The sequence below is a fragment of the Thamnophis elegans genome, chromosome 3 (genome assembly GCF_009769535.1).
Source record: "Thamnophis elegans isolate rThaEle1 chromosome 3, rThaEle1.pri, whole genome shotgun sequence".
Taxonomy (NCBI): Eukaryota; Metazoa; Chordata; class Lepidosauria; order Squamata; family Colubridae; genus Thamnophis; species Thamnophis elegans.
The window spans coordinates 30,953,002-30,970,868 of NC_045543.1; the positions used below are offsets into that span (position 1 = coordinate 30,953,002).

At 35.0% G+C, this 17,867-nt stretch overlaps 1 protein-coding gene across 3 annotated transcripts in view; it reads right to left on the reverse strand.

Annotated features, from left to right (window-relative positions):
* Window positions 1-17,867, reverse strand: part of SUPT3H (SPT3 homolog, SAGA and STAGA complex component) — a 242,300-nt gene that overhangs the window by 80,320 nt on the left and 144,113 nt on the right. For 2 of the 3 annotated variants that reach the window (XR_004254980.1, XM_032213304.1), the window contains exons 4-6: window positions 9,361-9,447; window positions 6,597-6,687; window positions 5,235-5,368 (exon numbers count right to left, since the gene is read on the reverse strand). Coding sequence is in view for 2 of the 3 variants with exons in the window: in XM_032213304.1 (XP_032069195.1) it covers window positions 5,235-5,368; window positions 6,597-6,687; window positions 9,361-9,447 (312 nt within the window). In the remaining variant the exon portion in view is untranslated. Of the gene's footprint in view, window positions 1-5,234; window positions 5,369-6,596; window positions 6,688-9,360; window positions 9,448-16,427; window positions 16,567-17,867 lie in introns of all 3 variants that reach the window. The other variant, XM_032213305.1, reaches the window with a different exon arrangement.

The window sequence follows — 17,867 nt, forward strand, 5'->3', positions numbered from 1 at the left end:
ATTAAGATAAAGCAAGGATCTCCAAAGATTTATATTACATTTCATTTTATTCATTTATATATATTCTCAAATTTAGATCACAACATTTAATTAACAGAAAAGATACTTTATAATGATCTATGCGTAGTATCCCTAATAAGTAATTAATTGAGCTAGTTTTTTCAATCCAAGTAAATTCACTTTGTTTCATTAATATACCACATTTCAAAGTAGTCCCAGAGGTGATAGGAGCACTTGGGCTGTAAATTCTAAACAGGGAGAGTGGCTCCAACAGATCCCTGGAACAACTTCAGAGCTCTCTGTCCAGAAGAGTAAAGTGCATCTAAGATCCTGCACAAAGTCCTCACCCTATCAGGGTGGGAAGGGTATGAATGTGGGAATGTACGTACTGTATGTTTTTATGTATGTATGTAAAATCTCCCTTGGAAATAAAAAGGATGAAACTGTAATTTTTAATTTAAAATTTCAGAAAGACAATTTAAAAATGCATAGTAAACAATATTTGTTTTCTGTATAACTCATCATAACTGAAACCATACTGCCAAACAATCATATCCTGTTTGGGCCATAATGACATCAGAAATCCATGTTTATCATTTGCTTTGGACAACTTAGCATGTTTTTGGCCCAGGGCAAAGTGGAAATAAAACCATTTGCAGCTGGCCAAACCAAGATAACCACACATTTCTGAAGTAATTGATACCTAAAGGAACATAGCCTTTAGATCACAGTTCATGATTTAAGTACACTAATTCTTTAAAGGAGGTTGTTAAAGATTTTAAAGAACACACTGGACTTACTCCAAGATTTAACATGCAGAAACTATACTAAACATGGCAAATAAGATATTCTATACGTCTTTATGCACTAATTACCACTTTTTAAAGGGAATGGAATATATTTCCTGCATTGTTTTAAATGTCCACAGTATTTTCAGAGAGTCTAGGCCAAAACATTTTAAATGGTACAAAATAACAAAATATCTCATTGTCCATGCAATCCTTGAGAAAATGGAATGCAGTTTTTCTATTTTCTATTCAATTTTAAGATTCCAAATTTAACAGAACAACTTTATTTTCTTTTTTCTTCTCTCACTTTTAAGAGTTTATACCATATTGTTTAGTGGAATTCCCTTGTCTTTCTCTTTTTAATTTAATTAATAGTTTATAATTATATCTGTACCATGGTCAAATGTGTTAAGATTGGATTTGTGAATTTTAGCCAGGAAGAAACCCAGTTCGTGTTATCCATAATTTGCTTTGTTATACATGTAATGTTAAATCATGATTGAAGGAAAGTAATATTACATTATAGCAAATATAAATAAATGATAACACTCAATTTCTGTTATATCCAGATCCCAATTTTCCTTCTGATCTTGCCTTTCTTCTTTATAAGAATAACATATTGTACAAACAAGGAAACCTATCAAAATAAAACCAGCAGAAGCTAACTTTCATTTCAGAGTTTGTGTAAGATTTCCAACTTTCAATTTTACAGGAAATTCCTAAAGATAAAGAATTTATTGTAGGCTTGTTAAGTTGCTGCAGTGCTCTCCTAATAGTTCCACATCTACAGGTATAGAACTCTATGCACAGTTTTCTGTCCTTGAATCTTGAAAATGCCACCATGCATAGAACAAGAACTATTTTCTGGAATGTGCTCATCACATACATTCTGAACTTCAGAAATGCTCCTAGTGATGAATGTAGAAATAATATTGTAATTGCTCTAGTGTAAAACAGTCCACAAAGCATTTTAAAAAAAAATTCCCTTCATTAATTAGTAGAAAGTGGCAACTATAACATTAAGATTATTATTAGCATACTTTGGTTCTTAATCTTAAAGTTGAAGCAATCAAAAATTAGTATAACTGACAGTCCAGTTAATAACCTCAATGTATATCATATCATGACTTTTGAGACAAGAGAGTGGCAAATCTGTGATTAAAAAGGAAAGTAAACAAGGAATGTGACAGCTCACAGCAGTTTATAATTTGTTAATTGTGACTATAGATAGTCTTTGTATACTGACCACTTGCCCAGCCACTGTTCAAAATTATGAAGGCACTGAATACTCTAAGTTTAAACTCATCGTTGTGGCCATTGCAGCATCCTCACAATCTTGATTTGGGTACTTGGCAATTTACCTATGAATGCCCAATTGAACTAGTGAACTAACCTGTGACCAAATGAGGAGAGGGAGGAAGGATTTCTGATGTTCCCTGCCAGCTTCCCACAAGGAAATTCAATGGAGAAGTCAGCAGGAAGTTGCAAGTCACTCACATTCCCACTGCCTTTTTGCTCATCCATAGTCATTTTGTTTCTCTGTTTAGGAAATATCTCTGAAAAGTTGACCAATGGGCAGCCGTTGCTTATTACCTCAACAGAAATACCATACAGAGACAGTTTCAAATGTTCTCGCAGGTATTTTAAATCTCATTAATTAGATATAGCAAATATCAAGCTACTATTACACCTTTTACTATATACAGTTAATAACTATTACTGTGTTTTATGTCTAAAAAACAAAGAAGGAGAGAAACAAGTAACTAATATGTGTAGAATGTGTATATGTCCACACAGAACATCCAAATTTCTGATAAAAATTTAAGAGGAAAACTGAAAGCAAATATGTCAATAAGAATGAACAAAGCTGCTTATATTATGACCCTTGAGGTTACAAAAGAAAAAAGTAGGGAAGAAAAATTATGCTGTGAAGATTTTAACTAGTACTTCCCAGAATCCAGAGAAAGATTTGGCACCCATACAAATTAGCCTAGAGGCCAGGAAAGCTATATAAATTTAGATATCATTGTGTTGAACATATGGCTAGCTTGATAGAAACTTTTGCTTTGCAGATGTTGCCATTCATCTTCATTGGAACAACATATAAAGTCTCAAAGTGAGGGTTGGCTTTGTCACAAATTCAAATATAATGTTGGAACTGAAAACTACTGTCTTATGATTCTTAGAAAGTAATTATGCATTTGTACTCCTTTCAACTTGACTCCTAGATATCTATTTTTGGGATAAGTCTTATTTGCTTTTTGAAAAGAGTAATGTGGTTATGAAAATGAATTATTTGGAATAACTCACATCAGTTCATCATAATATAGTATCTCTTTATTCTTTCAGTTGCTACTACAGATGCTACATAATGACCGGTAGGTTATCCAGTAAATCACTCAGATATACTTACTAAAAAGACTAGTCATCAAAAAGAACATATTTTAACATAAATGATCCTCATATTCCCAATCTATATTAAACATGTATTTTCTATTTGTTGTGCGCTAAATATTTTTCTCTTTTGTTTTTGACGAGAACCATTCTTAAAATATTTTACAAAAATTCTAGCTTTAGAATTGTACAGATTAACAATTAAAAAATGGTCCAGATTTTATGGCAATAGTTTACATGAACATGTAGATGAAGCCCAAAACATTCAATAAATAATTTGGAAGGCCAATATCAAAATTAAAACAAAAAATTGCTTAATTTAAAGATAAAGTCTAGCTAACTTACTCCAATTTTATTTTAAACATGCTGCACTGAAGCTGAAATAGCAACTTTCAGAGGTTATATAATGAGACGATCATTGTTTCTAAACATTTCACATATCTTAGCTCATATGTGTATAACTACATTGAAAATTTAGTTCTTATAGCCTTTTTCCTGAGACCCATGAATATACCATATCCATATAATTTCACTTAACCTACAAGCAAGAGATCATGAAAAATAATCTCAAATATTGTAACAGAAATAGTGCCATATGGTACATTTACAAAAATAGAAGACTTTGCATATGTCTTATTTGAATGCCAATTATATGCCCCATGAAGAGCCTTTTATTTAGAACTCCATGAATGTAATAAAGATTGATTAGAACCTTGTATTTAGAACTTATGCATTGAATAGCCTATTGGAACTGCAACAACCAATAGTTCTACTTCCTTCTCTTATATTAAAGCTGTTCAGCTGAGAGTTTGTTACATAGGAAAAATTGGAGTAAAGTGCAAATGGGATGTCCGTAGGATTAACAGAGTTCGAAGGGACCTTGGAAATCTTCTAGAACAGAGGTCCCCAATCTCTGGGCTGCAGACTGGCACCATTCTGTGGCCTGCCAGGAACTGGGCCGTGCGAGCAAGTGAAGCCCCATCTGGAAAAGCCCCATGCGGAAAAACTGCATCCATGGAGCTGGTCATTGGCACTCAAAAGGTTGGGGGCTGCTATTTCAGAATATATTTCTGAATATATATTATATTATATACATTGCCCTGTAATTTGGTATATTTATTTATTTATTTGGAAAACTTATAACTATGTTACCCTTTTGTTAGTTGATGCTGAGATGTATCTTGACATGTCAATTGACTAATCAGTAACAACTAGACATGACTGAAAAATGCTAATCTTGTACTGATCTTAAAAGTGAAGGTTTGGCATTTGTATGAAGCCTTTCTAATTCAGATGGAAGGGAGTTTATTTAGTATTTATATGGGAGAAACTTCAGTGATGCTGGTTGTATACCATGTAACATACTGTCTCCTGTCTTCTTTGTTTTATTTTGTTAATCCTGACAAGATGGTAGTACTTGTCATCTTTCCTGGTTCTCCTCTCCTTTCCTCATCCTCTCTGTTCTACTTGAGTCATCACTACCCTTCAATCTTGCAGTTTTATCCTTGCTAGAGTTTTCTGACAGGGTTTGATCTGCCTGCTTAAAAGTAGAGAGATTAAAAGCCAAAGTGGTAACTAACAGTTATTTACTTGTAACATTCAGAATAAATTTTTTCTAAGTTTTAATAGGTTCTTTTGCTTCATATTTATTTACCTGATTTATCCTAAAAGTAGCCTCATAAAGTTTAAAATATAAAAATTAAAAATGATGAAAACAAGGGAGGGAACTCTAAAATACTGATAGAAACCTTTTATAAGTGTTTACTTCATGAAACCTGTAAAATAATATATTTGGGGCTTGGAATCTATGTTTATTATTTTGCCTTTTCCTTTAGCATGCATTTGCCTGGCCAAAGAATTTTCACATTGATCTCACATTTACTGTGTCTTAAGGAGGTCAGTATTATATGTGGATGAATGCTCTGCATGAAGAATTCTCCTATAAAGCAAGGAATTGGACTAAATGAATTTAACTTAATTTATTTTAATGTAATCTAATTTTGTAAAGTAAATAGTTTTCGTACTTTGTTTAGAAAAAAGGGTAGAATTTACCTCCATTCTTTCTTGCTTTACATCATCTATCTCATCATCTTCAAACAAGGCCAAGAGCTCCCCAGTCTGATCAATAGAAGTAAGAAAGTCTTGAGCAGTTTTCTGACGTTTGTTAGTGCTGCTACTGAATTTGTCTGAAAGAGACCAGAGAAGGAAAATAGACAGCTGTTGATACAAAAAAAGGGATTCCATGAAAGCGTCTAAGCAAGTGCTGAAATCGAGTCAGCTGAATGAAGACCATTTTAGTTTAATTCTCCCTGCAATTACATACACCATGACTACAGAACACTTGTATCAGAAAGCTGAGGAGTATCACTGAACTTTGGACCTTTATACTGACGACACTCGGATAAAGATGAATCTATGGCTCTTTGAAAAAACCAATCACTTCTATATGTTCATTTTAGTCAGAAAGTATTGTCACGATCTTACTTTTGCCTGATTTCTCCATCTTACCTGCACTGCTTTGACTGCACATTCTTGATTTTTTTTTAAAAATTAGATTGTCAGCCCTGAAGCCATTTCTGGGAGCATGTTCAGGGCTGCCACAGCGAGGCCGGGTGGCGCTGTGGGAACGTAAGGGGGGGGAGGTAGAGAACCAGGGGATGTGAGCCAAAAAAAATATTCTTTCCAGTGGGAGCCAAAGTGTTGGAGGAGTGTGCACCAAAGGCAGCCGGAGTTGGGACTATGACCTGATTGGACCATGTGATGGACATGTGACCTGGAGAGCAAGAACTTTGGACCAGATGCTTTTTGGTTGTTTGCTTTGCTTTCTTCCTCTCTCCCAATTATCAATATAAGGTCATTGTCTCATGTTGTCCTTTTGCAAATCCATTTGCATTCACACTAAATGTTTGGATTTTAAAACAGATCCCAGATATCTGGAAATCCCATAGAAATAAATTTTAGGGGAAATGCAACCAAATTAGAGTGATTACATATTTAGTAACTAATTAAAATGAAAAAAGAGTATTTACCAAACATTCATCTTAATTTTAGATCAGTATTAAAGGATAATTCTGACAATATTTTTTCTAATAAATTAATTAAATTATAGTTCAAATTAATTTGAAAATGTAAATTGTAAAATTAAAAAGACTGTTAATCAGCATCAGTGCCTTAACTAAACTTAATTGTTGATATTAACAGTTCTGGTTATCAAATGGTTGATGGACTAATATTCTAAACTTCTATAAATAATTGGAATGGAAAAGCACTGGCTTAAATGAAATTTCCCACGAAGTACAATTTTGAATGTCTAAAGCTAGCTGGAAGAGGAATATATTTCCATTTGACACTGTGGAGATAGAGCACATGTAGCATATTCCCCATAGAAAGACAAGTTTTCTGGAAGCTTCATACCTTCAAGAAGATCATCTTCATCAATGCCTTTGACAACTTTAGATTTGTAATCTCGGAAAAACATGTATTTAAGTAATCTTCGAAGTTTTTTCTAGTTAAGAAAAAAATGGACATGGACACTGCCTGCTAACATTAAACATTCAAGGAAAAATTTGAAGCATTGTAACCGCAATCTTAGATTATATATCCACATTTATATTCACAGATTGACAATACTTATTCTAATAGAACCAAAAGCAGAATTTAGCAAAAACTCAAATTGATATTGAAATTCCAAACATAAGTCTGACAATGCAAATCAAATCAAGTGTATCTTTTGTGTAGATATATTTCAACACTCATTTTTCTTGTGTTCATTATACTTTTCAGTCATGTAAACCTTACTTTGCCAGTTCAATAAGCAGACTAGACTGAAAAATAATGAAGTTTGAATCAAAATTCCTTTTTGTTTTACTTCAGTGTGTGAATAAAAGTTTATGGGAATAGCAGGCTGTAAACAAGCACCTTTATTTTCATTTTATAAATTTAGTGATAGTTGAATTTATCTCAGAACAAGACAAGCACTTGCAGGTTGCTTTCAGGCAGCTAGCTATTTAGTATCATTACAGTTAATTAATCATACTATGTTTCCCTCCTACCTTTACATTTTTGCACATTGGTTAAAACTACTCTTTTTCTCTATAGGTTTGTGTTTATGGAAAACAATTTCAAATCAGCATGCTTCAAGACCATCTCACAAAAACTCTAGTATCTTGGTTTCTCCAGGGAAGTGCTTCTAATGACAGGGTATGAGTGTGCATTTAGTGCACTTAAACAATGTATTAAAGATCTGGAAATCCAGCAAGATTGGGCTGCTCTTCCCAAGAATGTTCATTTGAGCAGTCAAACTCCCCCTTTTAAAGCAGAAAGATATTTATACAAAATAATTGTTTCTCAAATCTGAAGGGCATTAACTAATTCTGTGGGAAGTGCACTAAATGCCCTTCCTACAGAAGTTTTGGAGGGCCAATACAAAAAATTACCATATGAGCTTAGACTGTGCCCCTATGGATAAGGGGCCACTGAAACTATAGCTCACATTCTCCCATACTGCATCTTCTATAAGGACCCACAGACTCAATTTATAATACCTCACCTAATAAATTATCCAAGAAATACTGATATTTTTCTACATGTAACTACTGTTATCAGATCAATATGGAGTAGTTTCTCTGAATGTGGCCAAATTTTGCTATGCTGTATGTAAAATTAGGCAAACTTTAACTGCTCACTGTTATTCCACCGCCAGTCGCAATATATTATTTTGCTTTTATTTTTATTTGTATTTGTTGTTGTTGTTGTTAGTTTGATGCAATTATTTCGTATAAATATATGTGACTGTAATAAAAATTGATTAATTGTTTCCTTCTTTTTCTTAATCATAACCTAATATTTCTGATCTGTCAATAATCAAGGGGACAAATGACACCCAGAGAATATTTCTTTCCCCTGATTTTGCATGTATGTTGGTGACAGGACTTACAGACAATTTCCCTTTAAAATTTTGATTATAATGGTCTTGTATTTGCCTTAATAAACTCAGCTTCAATCATTTTAAACTACATGAGTTGGAGTGGAACAAGAGGGAGGGAGAGAGAAAGAGCATAAAGCAGTATTTAGGGAAAGTAATGTGTCAGAGGGTTTTTCCTATTCACATTTATACTGATCTGGTATCAGAGTTGTGCTGCTATGTTCCCACAAAATCAACCTCTTTGGAAAGTTGACATAATTTTCATACATTTACAGAATAAAAGTGAGCATAGCATCATCTAGTCCAATTCCCTATTCAGTGCATGATCCACTAGAGTATTTCTGATGGATGACCATCCTACTCTCATTCTGAAGATTTCCAGTAAAGGAGAACATGTAAATAGCCTGTTCCAATGGATGTTCCAGCTGATAAGAGTCAGTTTCTCCTGTTTTCTAGTTTAGCTGCAATATAACTCAAATGGAAAAAAAATCATTTTGCAATTTGTAAAACTTGAAGCATATGTGCCTAAGGTGGAGCTGGGATAGCTGCCTTTCCATGAAGGAAACTTTTGACTCATTCTGTCTCCCATTGGCTGAACTCAGGGTTCTCTAAAAGTTTTACGGGAAAGCCTATCAGTGAGGCTGATCATAATTTTTCTACAGTAGTCAATGTCTAAACAGTTTGACAATCCTTCTTAAAAAAACATTGTCCAGCTTGATTTTCTCTAGATATTATGAAGTGTGCACCAAATTCTTGGCATATCACATATCCCATTCTCTGGAATAAAATCATTAATCTGCTACCTTCTGTGCATAGACGCAGACACATACTTAGAACCATAATTTCAGTTATTGAGGAAAAAAAAGTTTGTTGTTATAATCATTGTTACAGCTTTCAGTGCGAATTTTGAAAATTAAGCAGTTTTTACTTTTTTACCAGTATCTTTTAAGATTTTTCAACTCCACTTGCAATTATTCCTTCCTTCTAAAGTAAGTAGGATAAATGACATTACAAAGCACAATTACAAACAGTTGGAGCATATATTGCAAATATGGGGCAGGATGAAATAACTATTTTTTTCCTTTTGAGCATAGAGAGTAAGAGAAGGGGACTTTTGATATTGGAGGAGTTACTGTATCTTATTGGTATGATGTTGACTGAATTATAATTTTTGAAGTGTCATGTTGGGTGACTAGAGAAAACACTAATTCATGGTTTAATTTACAATTACAATTACAATTTATATTACAGTACCTTATCTTTGCGCATCAAAAAAATAAGATCTTCTGCAGAGATTACTCTAGCACCTCTCATCTGAGACACTTCAGAGGCTTGTTGCAACTGTGAAGAAAAAAACAAGATCAGAACTGATGAGGCAATGTGATATTTTGTAGAACTATATTTATTTAAAGTAGCCTGAGTGGTATTGGGGGGGGGAATCCCTCACAATGCAAATCAACTAAATTTAGAATTTAAAATAATTGTAAATATCAGTAGAATTACAAGCTATACCCTCACCAGTCGGTTTAAGATTTTCATTTTGCTGAATTTATCTTGATAATAACTATTCCAACCAATCTTTTCTAAATCGACCTGGAGTATAGACGGTTGGGCCTGACGAACATCTGGAGGAGAATTTCAGAAAATTCTAGTGCTGTAGGCTAGGTTGAAAATAAGGCAAACATACATACATACAGTAGGTCCTGTTGCTGAGAAATGGACCCATGAAGTCATTAGGTGTTGAACTCAACTTGAATGATATATTACTTTTTATTGTAAAAAAACTGTATATATTATCTCACAAGTGATATTTCCTATATGAGGATAATATTCTATTTTTCTTATTAAAGGATCAAACCCAAATGCAACATGTATGTATGTATGTATGTATGTATTTATGTATGTATAATATCCTTCTGAAGTTTAGTACATATTCACTCTGCTGAACACAAACTTTTCAGTACCATACCCATTCCAACAATGTATCAATGACTTAGATTAAATTAGATCACTAAAAGAAATTAGAAAAAATTATTGACTCCAAGATGAAAACTTGCAAAGTAGGTACTCTTTACAATTCCAGCTACTGGTTCTGTTTAAAATCTTGCACCAATGTACACTGGACGACGATGATGATAGCAATAGCAACTATATGTATGTTGTGCCAGTTTTTAATTTGTTTCTATCTCACAGGACCTAATATGATGCCTGCCTGTTATATTCTTTTTCTTGATGGTTATTTTAGTTTTCTTTTTTGGTTAGCAAGGACAGGTGATATGACAAGTATCAAAAAACATAGTGATGACTGGTGTTGATCATTAGTGGGGGGAATGTCAACTGTTATAAACGGGCAATTCTTCACCATACTCCTTCCATGGTAAGAATGCTCTAGCTCTTCTTATTCAGTTGTCTTTCAATAGAAGATGATTTCATTATAGATTTTAGTGTTCCATTTCAAACGTCTATGAACAGATTAGAAAACGGTCAATGGAAGGCATACGTGATAGCCCTGGTTTATACTAAAATCTTACAGTAACCTACTATGATCAAAAGAGACAAAACTAATAGAGTCATCATGGACATTGATTCTTGGTACCCAGAATAAGAATTGGAATTTCCTGGGTTTAAGACACATGTCAAAAATTGACAAAAACTATGCAAAACAGTAAGCACTTTAAAATGTTACACACAGTCTGCTGCTAAACTAAAGTTCTGCAGAGCTTTGTATTTTACTTCTAGGTTTCCTGATGCATGAATTCTGTGGTAATTTCTACAGTGACATTTACTTTCCTAGTTCTACCATCTTTTTCCTTTTACTTAAATGAACTTTGCCGGGTTATGAAGAAATCTATATTGACATACCTCTAGCTAGCAACTGTATACTATTTTGTCTGTATTCTCAGAAATACATCATAATGATGCCACTGGACTTTTTAACATTCTATCAAAATAAAATTATTTGTAGAAGTACAGAAAATTAACTTTTTAAAGAAATACTTAATGCTCAAAACTACTACATCTATAGAACAATATATAAACATATACTTCATGGAAGCCCTGGAATGTGATAGATGCAAGCCAAATAATTCAATACTAACTACAAAAATGTATCATATTGTTTTTTCATTTGAAATATAACATAATAAAGCTTACATTTATAAATACATACACATACGTACACCTGAGAACAGATGGAAGACATTTTAATCTTCATATATCATATTAGCAGTAGTTTTACTTTGTAATATTGGCTGAAGAAGGATATTATTAATATGAGATTTAATGTTGCTATTGCTATAATTTGAAATAGGACTATTCAGCAGTTAAAACAGTAGCTGTTTCTAATATGTAGGGGGGAGGTAGTTTTTACTTTTGGCAAGTGTTCAGCAGGAAAAAGATTTCATCAATAAATCATAATGCCGGACTGCATTCCCCCCCCCCCCCGCTCTCTAATCACATGCACACAAAATGTGAACTGTATCTGGTAGGCACAACACAAAACATACTGCTTTAAAAAGCTTCACTTTTTTTTCCCTTTGAAATGCTCAGGAGGGCCTTTGCAGCTACAAAGACAAGAGAATTTTTAGGAATTCAGAAGTCACAGTAACATAATCTGACTTAAAACTGAACTGGAAAATATAAGAATGTGAAAAATGATAGTTCTATTTTTTTGGCAGAGGAAAGTAGCTTCTTATTCTGATTAGTTTAAGGAGACACAAGGTACTTATGTTTCCAGCATAAAATACAGAAAAGCTGGGTAACATTATAATACAAAGAACGGGATGAATACCTCATTGGTGTAATTTGGATGAACTCAGTGGACTTATATCCAGGCATGCATTTACTCAATATATTTAATAACTGCTTAGAAAAGTGATGTTAGTGTGCTGTTAATATAATACATCTTTTTCAAATTTTGTATGGACCTAGAGAATTCTTTTGAACAAAACAGCTAAAGTTATGTCGGCCTCTGTTGAATAGAAGGTAAAAAAAATATGTAACACAATAGAGCCACAACCTAGTAGTAACCTAAGTTAATGGTTGACCACTACTTCATGGTATCATGATTATATCCAAATATACTAATCAATTCCATTAAAATAAATATATAAAAACTAGCAGTTTAAATGATCTGAAGACACTTAAGATACTCCTAGATATGAAATAGAAACAAAATACACTACAATCGGCATAATAGCTACCTGATGAAAATGACTGATGATGCTTTTAAATCAATAAAAGCACCTCAGACAATCTCTCACAGATGGCTAATATGTACTTCTATTTAATAGTGAAAAAATGAAGTACTGCTCAAGGATCAATTATTCCTTCTTGACGTCTATATGCTCCTCTTCCAGGATACTGTTCTATACCAATCGGTAGAAAAAGATTAGGTGATTACACACAGATTTTCTGAGAAATCGGAAACTATCAGAACACTCTTATTTGCAATCTTTTTCCAGCGTAGCTAGAAGAGCAGGATGTAACCTCATTTTCTTGCATAGGAAAGAGCATTCTTGGTTCTGAAATGTTTCAGACCAACCCACCTCCCAAAATTAAGCAAACATCAGCTTTTTTAATGATGAAAATGCATAGCATACAGAACAAAGTACTGTTACAAACATAACTGCTGAAAAATTGTCTATATATAAAAAAGCTTCAGAGCAGTGTTTCTCAACCTCAACAACTTTAAGAACTTTAACTCTCAGAATTCCCCAGTCTCCATATGTCAGACCTGCCCAAGCCTGATCCCTTAGAGGAGAAAAACTCTCAACTCCATTTGGCTGAAGTGAAATATACTTTTACTAAGAGATGCTGATTGCAGTACAGTCAAGTGGAATCTAAAGTCCTTGTGCATCAATACAAAACCCGGTGGTTCCCCCAGCACTACCCCCATGGTCCATCCATGTGTGTAGCCAATCTGGCACCGCCAAGATGTTTTGGGAAGCACTAAGGTGTTTAGACTGTTGAAATTCCATTCTTAGGGTAAACAGTCTTGAAGATGCCAGGCACAAACTGGATTCCAAAACACTGTTGTTCCTCAACCATCAATCTCCTCTCCCAATTTCCCACCATAGAGGTATACAGTTTTATTGCCCATTTGTTCCCCCCTCCCTCACCCAGTTTATTGATTGCAGGACACCAGCTTGATGCCAAACTGAAGGTGGTGGATCTGTCAGCATAAGAAACACTGTTCAATTAAGAAATACTGTTTTAAAGTGTAACTCAAAGTTATATGCATATTGATCTGTATATCACTAAACAAATATGTAGCTCAATGAAAGAACTCCAACTGAAAAAAAATTAAGTATTAAGAAATGAAACAGCTTCATCTGCTTTCTGGATAAAAATAATATTTTCTAATTACAATATAGTTCAGGATAGTTTAAAAAAATAAAGAAACAAACTACCTGATTTTATCTTTATTAGGTTTGCTTAGAACATAAAAATAAATCCAAGACCTCATTATATCTAAATTTTGAAATGTTTATCAAAATGAATAAAATTATGAACAACACCTGCACTATATCATTTTGACCAAGAGTACCTTGTGAATTTATTTTCTATTATATATGTAAGAAAGAAAACATGAGCCATCCTAAAACTTCAAAGACATGATTGGAGCGTAACATTTCAGGCTCTAATAGCAATCATTATATTTTTTAGTTCAATCCAATGATATTCATCCAATAACAGCAATGGCAAAATGGATTCTCCTTCCAGCGCTCCAAAATTGCTCCAGAGTAAGAATATACAAAATATTTTAACATTATATCAGCATTTTGGATTGTTTCAAGCAGTTTTACTATTTAGCCTTTCTGAGCAAAAAAACATTATTATAGTTTGGAGTCTTCTGACTGATACTGTTGGATTGTTGATTTGTAGGATGTGATTGGGTGGCTTGTTTATAGTCTTGGTCCAGACTAGGCAGTCCAAACAGCCACCGATGGCCATGCTGCTGTTGGCTAAGACAGGATGAGCAAATAGAAGAGAGGAACGCTGAAGGAAAAGCAGAACTGAAGTTAATGGCCAGACAGTAGAAGCTTATTTGCACTTAAACATCTACCAGGCCAAATATTTATCCATATTTATTGATTTCCATCCTGCTGAAAAGAAATGTGGTTTACAGCAGCTTACTTACACATATAAAACAAAAAAAGTTGGGAATTTTTTTTAATGTTTTAGTCTACTGTAATGTATTTGATCACATCCCTTCTGTTGTATTATTTTATTTCTGTTGGTGTATTCTATTTATTTCACTAATAAAATCTTTAATTAAAATTAAAACACCATAGAATAAAATCCAAGTCAGAAGCAAAGCTATGTAGGGCTTTGTAGGTTAAAGGTAGCTCTTTAAATTGGACTCCTAAACTTTCTGGAAGTCAAAACAATCCCAGCAATAGAGGCATAATATGGGCCAGTTCTCAGCTGTCCATATGTGGGATTCTACATATTCTATCAACTACAATTTCTAAACAGCCTTCAAAGGCAAACAGGCTTCTTATCCAGCAGACAAGATTGCAACCAGTTTAAGAGGTATGCATTAATTCAAGAATTTCTGATGAATACAGTATATTGTATTAAAAAAAGGAAGAAGTTGTTCTTAGACTTCTAATGCTTTTGATGTACCCAATCAATGCTATTCTTTCATATCTTTCTCCAGCCTGTAGTAACTATCTTTTGGCCAGGAAAAATTATTTCCATCTACTCCTTGTTCAATGGCTAAAATTTGTATCAGGCTGTTTACATCTGATAATGTGAGACCTAATTTTCAAGTAGTAGACAAGTAAGTACAGTTGGTAGATACATTTAGAGCTTATTGTATGTAAGTAGACACTTGGGTATATTGTTTGTGTTTTAGGATGGTTTATAAGGGGGAAGATAACCTAAAGTTGTATGTCTGCTTGTATTATTGTGCTTCACAAATATTGCTAATGTTACTAAGGTTGAGTAGATGCAAAAATGTTAGTATAGATATTAACTTGATGGTAGGTAGGTTGGGCCTTGCATGCATGTACTTTGGGCATATCTTCTTTTTATCTTGTTACCCTTATAATTATGTTATATCAATGGCCATCTTCTTTTTTTCTTATTCTTTTTTAGCTAGGCATGAAACATTAGTAAGAAATAATCCAGGTGCTTTGATTTGTTTTGGACTCTTGCCTTGTAGGCAAGCTAAACAAAAAAGCATACTTGATTTTGCTAACTAGTTTGAGTAGCTATCCCTACAGAGAAATTGGGAATATTTTTTTAAATAAAAACATCATAGGACTATAAAGAAATAATATGACCATCTGTTTTGTTTTTCAGAGACCATTGTCCATGTGGAGAATAACAAAATGACTTTGAGATGGAGCCAGGTAAAATGAGCTAAAGTACTTTTTAAGTTCAGAATGTCCAGAAAACATTCTGAAACAGCTCAGACAGAGATCTCCCTAGTTTACTGAATCTGTAACTATAGATACAGCACAATCAGATTTGCAAAATTCTGTTATTGTAGCCAATTTTAATAAGTACTCTTAATCTTTAAAATAACAGGTTAATTGATACAATCAGCACATTCTACAGGAGGCACCTACAGTGGAAATATCAGGATTGGCTGGAAAAACAAAACATATTTGCAGAGGAGCAAGTTGGCTTTAGAAAAGGCTGATTCACCTAGTTTTCCATCATGTCATTGAAAAACACTCCCCCTGCAACATAGCCTTCCTTTAAACTATTGTCATAAGCTTCAACATAACATTTGATTCCATATGCTGAACTAAATTTTATAAAACTAAAAAACTAAAGAAACTGAAAGCCTCCTCAACTGACCAATATCTGCTTCATTTAATACTATGCTACTTGAAGGCACTTCATTTAAAGTAAGATGGCCCTCTCACCAGTGCCACCATAACTGAGAAAGGCATCAAGCAGGGCATCAACCCATACCCCTCTTTTTCAATTCTTTTAGACTTGTTTTTTATATGTACTTTCTATTTCAATATATTTATAGAACTTTTTCCAATTTTGTTTGGTGCATCTTTTATGATTTTTGACTGACTATATCCCATACTCATTATGCTGGTCTATGACCATAATAAAGATATGATGATTGTAGCCTATGTAGATATACTTGCATGAACAAAAATCTTCTTTCTGCAGCTATATGTGCTACTTCTCTTACTGAAATCTAGAAAGATCTTCTTGCTACTGAAGCTGCAGTTTACTCACTAATTCCTGGAGCAGGGTGGCTTTATGTGTGTTAGATATAATATGTTGTTAGATATCTTAGCATCTAAAATTTCAATATATGTTAGAAAAAGAACGTTGGTCCTTACCTGAACGTTCGTTTTAAGTAGAATTGAGGGAGGGGGTCACTGCTGTCAAAGCCTGATTGGTCCAGAGACTGAGGGAAATTTCTTTTATACTTCACCATTCCCTGTTGGTTTCCAGTTTCCTTGAGGTCACAGTACGAATCTGCGAAAAAAACAGACTGCAAATCACCTGACCCTCCACCTGACTAGCTGTCTGCAGTCTTACTAGGGAGGGATGTGACCCCTCCCTCAATTCTACTTAAAACGAACGCTCAGGTAAGGACCAACGTTCTTTTACCAGTAGAATTGAGGGAGGGGTCACTGCTGGGACATACCCAAGCTCAGTCCCAGGGAAGGATTAAGACCCAGGGAGAGGGACGGTTGCTACTTGCTGAAGGACTCTGCATCCAAAAGATGCGTCAGCAGATGCGAAGAAATCTATTCAGTAATGTCGGATAAAGGGAGTCAGGGATGACCAGGCGGCCGCCCGACAAATGTCCTCGAACGGGGCCCTAGTGGCCAACGTAACTGTAGTAGCTCATTTGCTTGCATTGGTACGAAATGAGAGTCCATTGGAGTGATCTGGCATGAAGACGGGCCCAGGGAACGATCCCTAGCAGGACACCATCTTGCCTAGGAGGCGGGCTAAGGTCAGGATGGAAACAGACCAACTTGCACGTACTTGGCGCAAGAGGGATTGAAGGCTGGAGAGGCGCTTGTGGGAGAGCCGGACAAGACCTGTCAGGGAATCTATCACCGCCCCCAGATGAAGAATTTGAGTTGTGGGAGATAGATGACGTTTGGGAAAATTGACGGAAAACCCCAGGAATTGGATGGTGAGTTGGAGGTCAAGGACTGTCGGGGGGGGGGGGGCTGAATGAGCATGTTGTCTAGGTAGCATTGGAGTCTCACCGGCTTGGATCGTAGGTGAGCTGCCAATGCGGCCAGGACCTTTGTAAGGGTGCGAGGGGCCGAGGCTAGGCCGAAGGGAAGGATATTGATAGTGTAGCTCTTTGTGAGAGAATCCCAGGTACCTGCGATGGCAGGGAAGGATTGGGACATGGAGATAGGCCTCTGTTAAGTCCACTGATGCCAGGTAATCTCCCCGCCTGATTCCTTGAAGGATGGACCTGAGAGAAGACATTTTGAATCACGTAGACTAGGTAGCGATTGAGTTGCTTGAGGTCCAGAATCGCTCTCCAAACCCCCGAGGCCTTCAGAACCACAAATAGGTTGGAGTAATGATCCAACCCACGCTCGGCCTCTGGAACCGCCTCCACCACCCAAATGTCCAGCAGATGTTAGTCCGCCGCCACATGAGGTGACGGCAGATCGGGTCCCGAGATGGGTCAAAGGTCCTGAAGAACATTGGGGGCAGGGAGAGAAACTCCAGGCAGAGATTGAACCTGATGGTTGACCTGACCCAAGTGTCTGACGTTATCCAATTCCATCAGTCCACAAAGT